Source organism: Salvelinus sp. IW2-2015, unplaced genomic scaffold (assembly GCF_002910315.2).
Source record: "Salvelinus sp. IW2-2015 unplaced genomic scaffold, ASM291031v2 Un_scaffold845, whole genome shotgun sequence".
NCBI classification, from domain to species: domain Eukaryota; kingdom Metazoa; phylum Chordata; class Actinopteri; order Salmoniformes; family Salmonidae; genus Salvelinus; species Salvelinus sp. IW2-2015.
Genome location: NW_019942627.1, coordinates 456,547 through 469,306, shown reverse-complemented (window position 1 = coordinate 469,306; position 12,760 = coordinate 456,547). Strand labels below are relative to the sequence as shown.

The window sequence follows — 12,760 nt, the reverse complement described above, 5'->3', positions numbered from 1 at the left end:
ATAGGAAACAACAAACAGGTAGAGAATGACAAGATGTCCCAGGTGACAACACAGAACAGTAGAGAATGACAAGCATGCTCCCAGGTGACAACACAGAACAGGTAGAGAATGACAAGATGTCCCAGGTGACAACACAGAACAGGTGTTGTCAGGTATTTGGCTGAGGGCCCCATGACTGCCACCGACATCCCACGCTGAAACAGTAACCTACAAAAAAACGAAAGTAGCCAAATTGATGTTTGTTTTTATTTGTGTTTCATTCATTTTGAAATAATACTATTAAAGAGGCCATTTTGAAATAATACTATTAAAGGAGGCCATTTTGAAATAATACTATTAAAGGAGGCCATTTTGAAATAATACTATTAAAAAAGAGGCCATTTTGAAATAATACTATTAAAAAAGGCCATTTTGAAATAATACTATTAAAGGAGGCCATTTTGAAATAATACTATTAAAAAAGAGGCCATTTTGAAATAATACTATTAAAAGGAGGCCATTATGAAATAATACTATTAAAGGAGGCCATTTTGAAATAATACTATTAAAGAGGCCCTTTGATGGCTTTAAATGAGAGCTCTGCACCATCTCATCTGTGTTATTCAGGCCTATTAGACAGGATACAGTTTGCTCTTTACAAGCTGGTAGTAAACCACCTCTAGTGTCATATGGTGTCAATGAAATCGCTGTAGCTACAAGACAAGTTATCAAGACGAAATCACTGTCCCGACATCTCTGCCTCACCAGATTTATTCCAAGGTGTCAACTGTCAATGTTGATGTAGACTCAGCTACAAAGTAAAAGAGATGTGTGGTGTGGCAAAGCGGGGGAGCATTTACAAAACATCTGATGTGTAGGTTTTCTAGGAGGCAAATCTAAGCTAACGGAATGACGCTTTGACTCAGATTCCCACTTTAAAAATGTAACTTTATGTCCAACAAAAAACCCATTGATTTAAAAGCTTTAAAAAAAGGTTCAGAGAAGTTAAAATCAAGTTTTTCCATCAACTTCGAAAATATTTGGATGAAACCATTTCAAAGTAGAATGACCAGGTTATGAAAAATTTGTGTTGGTTCTACATTGATAAAGTTTGATCATAAAGTTACTGGTCCCTGACCCCCCCCCCCCCCCCCCCACACACCCAAAACATTCCCCTCATCAATCTACACACAATGATCCATAATGACATCACAATAATCCATAATGACAATCACAATAACCCATAATGACAATCACAATAACCCAATGACAATCACAACACCCCATAATGACATCACAACACCCCATAATGACATCACAACACCCCATAATGACATCACAACAACCCATAATGACATCACAATACCCCATAATGACAAAGCAAAAGCAGGTTATTAGAAATGTTTGCTAATAAAAAAACGTAATTATCACATTTCCATAAGTATTCAGACCCCTTTTACTCAGTACTTTGTTGAAGCACCTTTGACAGTGATTACAGCTGAATATAAATGTAAGTAACGTTATCATAGTTTGATGAGTCTGACGCAGTAGCCAACATTTTGTGAGGGAAAGGGGGGGGGCTAACTTTAGATAACGCAACCGTGGCTACTTTGACTTGTGAACGGTTTATTTCCTATAGTAGTAAGAAGTTTTCCTGATAGTCACTATATGGCTGCTGTTCTTCCATCCCTACGCCCCCTACATTGAGTCTGAGAACTGCTAGCACACAGCTGGCCTGAAGGAATGTTGCCCACAAAAAGGAGTTGTGATGTGTATCGTACTTGTAATTTACCCCTGAAAATCATATTTTGCCATTCCAAAATGGGGTAGGGCGGAGGTTATTACCATCTAATTTTGTCTTTCCACTATCATCAAGAAATAATGACAGACATTTTAGAACATTCAACATCTACTCTGTCTGCTTCCCAACCAACAGCAGCAGGAGTGGTGTGATACAAAAAAGATCTGCTTTCCCAAGGCAAAGAAGGAGGGATATGCTGTGATGACGGACCCTAAGATACTGTAAGTCAGAGTTATTCATTTAAAATCTACATCAATTGAGGATTTCAGGCACACAAACATTTCCAAAAAAATGAACATTTAAAAGTTTAATTGTAAAAAAAAAACTGTTGCACAACCAAATATCGCATATTTCAAATTGTGCTGAAGTAATTCACTAGTGGGTGACTGAAGCTCGTCTCCCTCCTCTCCCACTCCCATCAATCTCTTAGTTGGTTTCCTAAAGACAAAGTAATTCACTTTTACGTGATATGATATCAGATTTTGTTACTTTGTATTATTTATCTTCAAGCATTCAGATGGAAGATGAGCGTTACAAATTGTATGAATCAATGGGTCCTGCACACTGTAGGGCGGCAGGGTGCCTATAGTATGGCTTATGGCTCTAAATTCGATTTCTGTCAAATGATGTCTCACTATTTATTCTCACATTTATTTCTCATGTTTTCATGTTGATCAATATTTTGGCTGTGCTGGTCGATTGTAAATGATCAAATACATACATACAATACAGAGCTCCCGAGTGGCGCAGCGGTCTAAGGCACCACATCTCAGTGGTGTCACTGTAGTCCCTGGTTCGAATCCAGGCTGCATCACATCCGGCCGTGATAGGGCGGCGCACAATTGGCCCAGCGTCATCCAGGTTTGGCCCGGGGTAGGCCATCATTGTAAATAAGAATTTGTTCTTAACTTAAATAAAAAATAAATATAATTCTGAACATATTGTCATTTCTAATGCTAATCCATAGGCACCAATAAATTGTCCAGAATGCTGTTTTCATGTACATTCTCTTATGTCTAAGCTTCTAAAAGGTGTCTCAGGCTCCACTCATTCTGATGAGGAAGTGTATCAGTGAAGTGTATTGTGTAATTAATTACTGCAGTTTGTCTGATATTTAACAGTAGGCTGGGAATGACATGTGTTTACCTGGTCATCAATGACACGTGGCCCTTTGTTTACCTTGTTACCTGGCAACAACCACAAGGCAGCTGTAGGTCAAGGTGAGCTCATGAATATAAAAACTCACCATCAACTCGGATTGTTCTCTCAGGCTTCCTGATTATTACAAAGACAAGAGGAAAAAAGGTACAATTTCCTCAATTCTAAGCATTTTAATAGTTTAAAAATATTATGGTTGATATTTTAGTAATTTAAAGGTTATTTTTACATGGGAAATATAAAAATATATATATATATACATATCTTAACAAAACAATCCACTACATAAGTAACCATTTCACTGTACTGTTTACACCTTCTGTATCCTGTGCCTGTGATAAATACACTTAGATTGTATTTGATATAGTGTGTGTTTATCAGAGACGGTAATGTGAAGAACAACGTGACCTGAAGAACAACGTGACCTGCACCAAAATCAGATTACGATACAACGTCAGGCCAACGATACCGTGTCCAAGTTCTTAAATTCTCCGGTAGAATACCCTGCTTTTATTTTGTCACACCCACAACCGTAAACTATTTTCTGTAATTAGCTCGCCATTAACTTGTAAATAATGATCTTATTGTGAGTTTATTTTCCTGTAATAATGAATTAAAATGACCTTAAGTGAAGACGTTGTCAGTTGTGACATGGTCAATATTTGAACTGGCTAGCCAGCTAACTTAACGCTAGCTAGCTAGCTAACAAGTTAGCAACGAACCAAAACGTAGTTTAAAAAGTTGCTTGTAGTTGCCAGGTTTTCTAGATTAATATATACTAAATTCATTTTTAAACGGATGGGTTTATTGGAGTTATAATTCAACATTAATGCTATTTTGGAGCACCAGGCAGACTGTCCTTTTTGTGTTTATAATGACAACAACTAGTTTGATGTAGGATGACAACAGACTGTTCATGATGTCACTGCGACAACTGTATAGCTACAGACATGTCGATAGACATAGTATAAACCAGCCTTAAAAATGGATTTAGTACACTACCGTACTCACTGTTTAGCACATGTGAAACCCTTAAAGAGATGGGTTGGGCTAAGGCTTAATAGGGTGTGAACAATGTTGAATGGGTGTAGACAAAGAAGAGCTCTCCAGTAGGTTTACCACAACAGACAGGATTGGGAGAAACTCCCTAAATACAGGTGTGCCACGCTTGTAGCGTCATACCCAAGAAGACTTGAGGCTGTAATCGCTGCCAAAGGTGCTTCAACAAAAGTACTAGAGTAAAGGGTCTGAATACTTATGTAAATGTCATTTCAGTTTTTTACATTTGCACAAAAAAAATCTCAAAACCTGTTTTTACTTTGTCATTATGGGGTATTGTCTGTAGATTGATGAGGGGAGAAAAATATTTAATCAATTTTAGAATAAGGCTGAAAAAAAATATGTATAAAAAATTCATGAGCCCCAAAAAATCTATTTAATTTGGAATGGCAAGCCAGACAAAATTAAAAGGACCTATTTATATAACGAATATGAATTTTGGAGGGCAGACATTAAATATTAAAGCATTAGACCTCTCATTAAAGGTGTCAGCCATACAAAAGTTGTACTTACAGTAAGTTTGGACAAAACCTAATTCAAGGGTGTTTCTTTATTTGTACTATGTTCTACATTGTAGAATAATAGTGAAGACATCAAAACTATGAAATAACACATATGGAATCATGTAGTAACCAAATGAGTGTTCAACAAATCAAAACATATTTTATATTTGAGATTCTTCAAAGTAGCCACCCTTTGCACATTCTTGGCATTCTCTCAACCAGGTTCATGAGGTAGTCACCACCTGGAATGCATTTCAATTAACAGGTGTGCCTTGTTAATTTGTGGAATTTCATTCCTGAATGTGTTTGAGCCAATCAGTTGTGTTGTGACAAGGTAGGGGTGGTGTACAGAAGATAGCCCTATTTGGTAAAATATCAAGTCCATATTATGGTAAGAACAGCTCAAATAAGCAAAGAGAAACAACAGTCCATCATTACTTTAAGACGTGAAGGTCAGTGAATCTGGAAAATGTCAAGATTTTTCATCAGGTGCAGTCGCAAAAACCATCAAGGACTATGATGAAACTGGCTCTCGTGAGGACCGCCACAGGAAAGAAAGACCCAGAGTTACCTCTGCTGTAGAGGATAAGTTCATTAGAGTTACCAGCACCTCAGATTGCAGCCCAAATAAATGCTTCACAGAGTTCTAGTAACAGACACATCTCAATATCAACTGTTCAGAGGAGACTGCATGAATCAGGCCTTCATGGTCGAATTGCTGCAAAGAAACCACAACGAAAGGACAACAATAATAAGAAGAGACTTGCTTGGGCCAAGAAACACGAGCAATGGACATTAGACAGGTGGAAATCTGTCCTTTGGTCTGATGAGTCCAAATTTGAGAGTTTTGGTTCTAACCGCCGTGTCTTTGTGAGACGCAGAGTAGGTTAACGGATGATCTCGGCATGTGCGGTTCCCACCGTGAAGCATGGAGGAGGTGGTGTGATGATGTGGGGCTGCAGTAAGTTTCCTTGGCCGACCACTGCGTCTACGGTCCTCAACGTTACCCGTTTCTTTGTGCTTCTTCAAAAGAGCTTGGACAGCACATCTGGAAACCCCTGTCTGCCTTGACATGTCTGCCTGGGAGAAACCTTACTGATGCAGTAGAACTACCTTGGGTCTTGTTGCTGTGCTCAGTCTTGACTTTTAACAGTAAACTGTCCTCAGCAACCTCACCTTGGTAGCTGAGTTTGGTTGTTCCCTCACCCAGTTGTAATTCCTCCTACACAGCAGTTTCTGTTTCAGTTAATGATTGTGTTTCAACTTACATAATGAATTGATGATCCTTTGTACCTGTTTGGTATAATTGTTTAATCATACACCTGACTATATGCCTACAAAATCCCTGACTTTGTGCAAGCCTACCTACAGGAATTTATGCTGTTTTTAAGGCAAAGGGTGGTCACACCATATAGTGATTTGATGTAGATTTGTCTTCTGTTCACTCACTTTGCATTTAGGTAATTGATAAATATAATCTATTAACGTGTCTATTTCTGAAAACATTCAGACTTTACAGCATTTTTTCACACCTGACTAAAACTTTTGCAAAGTACTGTATTTATATATATATATATTTAATAATACATTTTTTTAAATCCCACCCCCGTAACCCACAGGAGGCCTTTTGATAGGCCGTCATTGTAAATAAGAATTTGTTTCTTAACTGACTCGCCTAGTTAAATAAAGGTTAAATACAAATAAAAATGTACAACGTAAAACACCAAATAATGCATGCAGAGAAGAATTAGGCTGATACCCGCTAATTAACAAAGTCCAGAAAAGAGCCTTGAAATTCGACAACCACCTAAAAGGAAGCGATTCCCAAACCTTCCATAACAAAGCCATGACCTACAGAGAGATGAACCTGGAGAAGAGTCCCCTAAGCAAGCTGGTCCTGGGGCTCTGTTCACAAACACAAAGAGACCCCAAAGAGCCCCAGGACAGCAACACAATTAGACCCAACCAAATCATGAGGGAAAAAGAGATAATTACTTGACACATTGTTTTTTTTTGGTAAATTCTTTACAGAGCAAACTGGATGCTATTTGGCCCTAAACAGAGAGTACACAGAATACCTGACCACTGTGACTGACCCTAAATTTAGGAAAGCTTTGACTATGTACAGACTCAGTGAGCATAGCCTTGCTATTGAGAAAGGCCACCGTAGGCAGACCTGGCTCTCAAGAGAAGACAGGCTATGTGCACACTGCCCACTAAATGAGGTGGAAACTGAGCTGCACTTCCTAACCTCCTGCCCAATGTATGACCATATTAGAGACACATATTTCCCTCAGATTACACAGATCCACAAAGAATTAGAAAACAAACCCAGTTTTGATAAACTCCCATATCTACTGGGTGAAATACTACAGTGTGCCATCACAGCAGCAAAATGTGTGACCTTTTGCCACAAGAAAAGGGCAACCAGTGAAGAACAAACACCATTGTAAATACAACCCATATTTTCTGTATATTTATTTTCCCTTTTGTACTTTAACTATTTGCACATCGTTATAACACTGTACATAGCCATAATATGACATTTAAAATGTCTCTATTCCTCTGAAACGTTTTGTGAGTGTAATGTTTACAGTTCATTTTGATTACTTATTTCACTTGCTTTGGCAATGTTAACACGTTTCCCATACCAATAAAGCCCTTTGAATTGAAACTGAACTGAATTGAGAGAGAGAGAGCGGCAAAGTGAGGGTTTTCAGTCTTTGACCACCAGACAACAGAAAGAAAACAGATATGAGCTGAACATAACAGAATGTCAGTGGAAGAGAGGACAGTAACAGGAGACACTATGAGCTGAACATAACAGTCAGTGGAAGGGAGGACAGTAACAGGAGACACTATGAGCTGAACATAACAGTCAGTAGAAGAGAGACAGTAACAGGAGACACTATGAGCTGAACATAACAGTCAGTGGAAGAAGAGGACAGTAACAGGAGACACTATGAGCTGAACATAACAGTCAGTGAAGGGAGGACAGTAACAGGAGACACTATGAGCTGAACATCACAGTCAGTGAAGAAGAGGGACAGTAACAGGAGACACTATGAGCTGAACATAACAGAAGTCAGTGAAGAGAGGACAGTAACATGAGACACTATGAGCTGAACATAACAGTCAGTAGAAGAGAGGACAGTAACAGGAGACACTATGAGCTGAACATAACAGTATGTCAGTGGAAGGGAGGGCAGTAGTAAGTGACCCAACAGTGGTTTGTGACTACTGTGATTTCCCATTGCAGAAAATTAAATTGCAGTAATTCCATTACCGATTTGATAACACAATTACAAGTTTTAATCACTTTATTTTTTTATTTTTTTTAAAGCTTGATATCTGTAAAAACACTTAACTAATTGGTAGGTCTACCTTTACTTGTTTCTTCTGTGAACTTTCATTATCCTCCCTCCTCACGAGGGAGAGACATTAGAAAATATCTTAAACATATGTGGGTTTTTGGTAACAAAATTGCAATTCACAAGTCAATGTTTCATAAACGTACAGAAGGCAAATATTTTCTCCAAAACTCAATACAACTGTTGATATTAGTTGGCAGGGGGCTTTACATCAACATTAAGGAGTTAATGCATTTCTAATCGCTTTTAAGACTTTTTCTGGTAGATGTTGTCTAAGATCTCTTTTCCATCTGTTTGACAAGAGACCAAAGCCTTTGCTTCTTCTTAATTTTTAGGATGGAAAATGGTTAAAAATGTATATATGCCTTAATTTCTTTTTAAAAATATAGACAATTACATTTCATTTGACATGTTCCTACGAACTTCGTTGGTGCTCATGTGTCCTTTTAGATGGAAATGCCCTATTCTAGACGATCTATCATCCCAAAACTACTTCAGCACATGAAAGTACGGAATACGGGCCAAACTATCTATTTAGTTCGCTTTTCTAGCGATCTATATCTATTTTTTTTACCTTCCCTTCGATGCTGGTAATGGTGTTTCCGACATCTGGACTGGGTGTGAGGACTGCCGCTGTCTCCTCGGCTCCAAGCGGATGACAGATCTCCTGAATGGGCTTTTGCCCGGACGATGCAAGTGATTTTGGGGTGCCAGCACTCATTGCGCAAGAGATGGGAATCCGAGAACAGATTTTCCGGGAAAAATCTTATTTTTTTGGCCAGGAATGATATTTCTTGTGTGTGATTATTTCCAATCCCGTGTATCAAATGCTGGACACTCTAGCTGCAACCAAAAGCTGTCAGCTGACTTGCACCGCGCAGTCTCGGAAGTACAATAACACTACCGGAAGTAATGACACCATGAGCAATCACGTGACTTTTGTTGACACACAGTAAAAAGTAATTTAGCGGTGTTTGTTTCTGTATCTAGCAAAGTAGTTTAGTTGAAGTCAAACATACCATTATCTGTGATAGTTGTGTAGCTATTTGAACGATGGGTAAAATCTGAAACAGCTGCTATCCGTGGTCGATTCGTCTTTCCCCAGTGAAAATGTTAACTAGCTAGCACTGTGATAGCATAGCGGGCTCTATGTATGTTTTATATTGTTTAGGTTGCAACCAGTCTTTCTGACATGGCGTCGCCTGCACCGGGTAAGTCAAGCAGCAAAAAGGCAGGGTAGAATATCCAGGGCGTTTTGTGCGGCTTGTTGAAGCCGAGTCCTGGGGCTCTATTCAATCCGCATCGCGGAAATTCAGTTCTTTAATACCTCAGTGGTGTAACTGCGTTGGAGCTGTCAAATCGGGGATACAGACACACAATGATACGGTTATTGTGGATAGTCAGATTCATGTAATAGTTCGTTTTAAAACGTTGACATGATTTGCAAGAAGAACGATTTTCCTAATAGTCTTGATTTATATGGACACATCTGAAATGTCTACTTAATGATTAAACTTCCTTCCCTATAGAGTTTAGTACACTTCTGTGAGGTTTAATGGCGGTTGGCTTTCAATATGTTGCTTTACCGTTCCCAACTAAACTATAGTATAGATCCATTACACTTTGTGATGGTAAAGGGGAACCAGGAAAACATTTTAAATGTAAAAAAAAAAATACATATTTTCATTATCAATCAATCAATCAATTTTATTTTATATAGCCCTTCGTACATCAGCTAATATCTCGAAGTGCTGTACAGACACCCAGCCTAAAACCCCAAACAGCTAGTAATGCAGGTGTAGAAGCACGGTGGCTAGGAAAAACTCCCTAGAAAGGCCAAAACCTAGGAAGAAACCTAGAGAGGAACCAGGCTATGAGGCGGTGGCAGTCCTCTTCGGCTGTCGGGTGGAGATTATAACAGAACTATGCCAAGATGTTCAAAAATGTTCATAAGTGACAAGCATGGTCAAATAATAATCATGAATATTTTCAGTTGGCTTTTAGCCGATCATCAAGAGTTGAAAAACAACAGGTCTGGGACAGGTGGCTGTTCCATAACCGCAGGCAGAACAGCTGAAACTGGAATAGCAGCAAGGCCAGGCGGACTGGGGACAGCAAGGAGTCACCACGGGCGGCAGTCCCGACGCATGGTCCTAGGGCCAGGTCCTCCGAGAGAAAGAAAGAGAGAAGGAGAAAATTAGAGAGAGCCAAGATTTTCAAAATGTTCATAAATGACAAGCATGGTCCAAATAATAATCAGGAATAAATCTCAGTTGGCTTTTCATAGCCGATCATTAAGAGTTGAAAACAGCAGGTCATTAACCTACAAACTAACTCTATACTCATTAAACCCTATCTGATCCTACCCCAGGCCAACGACCTGAGATGACGGGACACCACCACTCAACCTACCCTGTCACTCTTCTGAAGTCAAATCTCGTACCCTCAAGCACTTCTCTGCATCTGCCACTACATTTTTTCCCTGTGATTTACATTCCATTTCTGCAGTACAGTTGACAACCATTGCTATAAATGCTAAGAAGCCAACCTCACGGAAGAATATCACTCACTAGCCTATCCTTCTGTTCTGGTGTAACAGTATAACTTTAGTCCGTCCCCTCGCCGGGCGCGAACCAGGGACCCTCTGCACACATCAACAACAGTCACCCACGAAGCATCGTTACCCATCGCTCCACAAAAGCCGTGGCCCTTGCAGAGCAAGGGGAACCACTACTTCAAGGTTTCAGAGCAAGTGACGTCACCGATTGAAAGGCTGCTAGCGCGCACCACCGCTACCTAGCTAGCCATTTCACATCGGTTACATATGCATCTTAGAAATATAGTTTTCACACAAACTTTATATGTCTGAACTCAAATAGAATTCGCAAAAATAACATGGTCACTGTGGTAGAACGTCTATTTTGATTGGTCACTGTGGTAGAATGTCTATTTTGATTGGCCACTGTGGTAGAATGTCTATTTTGATTCGTCACTGTGGAAGAACGTCTACTTTGATTGGCCACTGTGGTAGAATGTCTATTTTGATTGGTCACTGTGGTAGAATGTCTACATTTGCTGTCACTTGTGGAAAGACTTGATGGCCACTGCTTGGTAGACTATAATCGTTTAGAATTAAGTTAATAGTGTCTTAGATTATTTACAATGAATGTAGTAGATTATATTATAATACCTCTTGCGTTCTTTATTTAGGTAGAACGGATTTCTATTTTGATTGGGCGTCTCTCACGTCGGTATATTGTAATTTTAAATATATGTATGTGTGACTTCTGAGTAGTTGGGGTTAACTAGATTAGTGTCTAATAATTACGTACATACACATTATCTCATTATATTTTGATTGAAGTAGTATTAATATGTCATATAGAGAAGAGATAGCTTCTTATATGGTACGGCTAGATTAGAACGTCTACTTTGATTGTGCACTGTGTGGAAGAACGTCTACTATTGTGTCACTGTGGTAGAACGTCTACTTTGATGTTGTCACTGTGGTAGACCGTTTCTACTTTCACTTGGCCACTGTGGTTGAGAATGTCTATTTTGATTGTCCCACTGGGATTTAAAAATGTCTATTTTGATTCGTCACTGTGGAAGAACGTCTACTTTGATTGGTCACTGTGGTAGAACGTCTACTTTGATTGGTCACTGTGGTAGAACGTCTACTTTGATTTGTCGATTTTCTGCATTTATTTAAGTCCCATCAGGTATTGGACTAACCTGGTCACTGGGAAGATACTCTCAAAATGTCGGTGCCCGTAGAGGTGAGCAGTTATGAGATGGAGTGACGTCGGAATGCCACCAGGCCGCAAGCAAAGTCGGGAGAAGAGGAATATTGGGACACAGAAAGGTGGATTTCTGAGGAGGAATGGAGGGGGGAAACGAGGAAGAGGGTGATAAAAATGGAGATGGCATGTCGAAGAAGATTGGTGTCAAGTGCAAACAGAGTGAGACCTGGAGGAGATTGGTGTCAAGTCTAAACAGAGTGAGACTTGACACCAATCATTATGATGATGTTTTGGTCTAAGCAAGGGAAGGGTTTTTTGGAGAAGGGTGGAACTGCAGTCTGCAATTTGGGGCTTTCCTGCATCTCCAGTAGTGATGGGCATTCCGAGTCTTTCGGTCTAATGTAACTCATCTGCAGAAAAACGCAGTGGCGTGCCGTGGGCCTGGGGCCTAGGCCTTCAGTGAGGTACTACACAGTCCCACCCGAATTAATCCACCTCTTATTACCATCATTATGATGCCATGGCTCTAGACACTATACATTTAGACAGAAACGCAGTATAACCAGGCGTTGCGTCACCTTGAAATTGACAAATTGACATTTTTGGGTAAACAGTGTTTAACAGACAACTCAAGTTTGCAAAGCCAGTGTGGCTCCAAACACCAAATCGATCACTTGCAAATAATAGGCATTCCCAGCAGTACAGTTTGCAGTGCTTCTCCATATGCATGGCATTCCGAGTCTTTCGGTCTAATGTAACTCACTTGCAGAAAAACGCCAGTGCGTGCCGTGGCCTGGGGCCTAGGCCTTCAGTGAGGTACACACAGTCCCACCCGAATTAATCCCACCTCTTATTACCATCATATTGATGCCATGGCTCTAGACACTATACATTTAGACAGAAACGCAGTATAACCAGGCGTTGCGTCACCTTGAAATTGACAAATTGACATTTGGGTAAACAGTGTTTAACAGACAACTCAAGTTTGCAAAGCCAGTGTGGCTCCAAACACCAAACGCATCACTGCAAATAATAGCATTCCCAGCAGTACAGTTTGCAGTGCTTCTCGGAGCCTGTGAGCCATTGACAGCACTCGTAGTTGAAACTTTGAAAGTGGCTTCCCGCCTGTGACAGGCTTTGTGGCGC

At 39.9% G+C, this 12,760-nt stretch overlaps 1 protein-coding gene across 1 annotated transcript in view; it reads right to left on the bottom strand.

Annotated features, from left to right (window-relative positions):
• Positions 1-8,749, bottom strand: part of snx30 (sorting nexin family member 30) — a 31,690-nt gene extending 22,941 nt beyond the window's left edge. Inside the window, exon 1 of the mRNA XM_024136265.2 lies at positions 8,446-8,749. Coding sequence (XP_023992033.1) covers positions 8,446-8,592 — 147 coding nt within the window. The 5' untranslated portion in view covers positions 8,593-8,749. The remainder of the gene's footprint in view (positions 1-8,445) is intronic.
• Between the last annotated feature and the right edge of the window lie 4,011 nt (positions 8,750-12,760).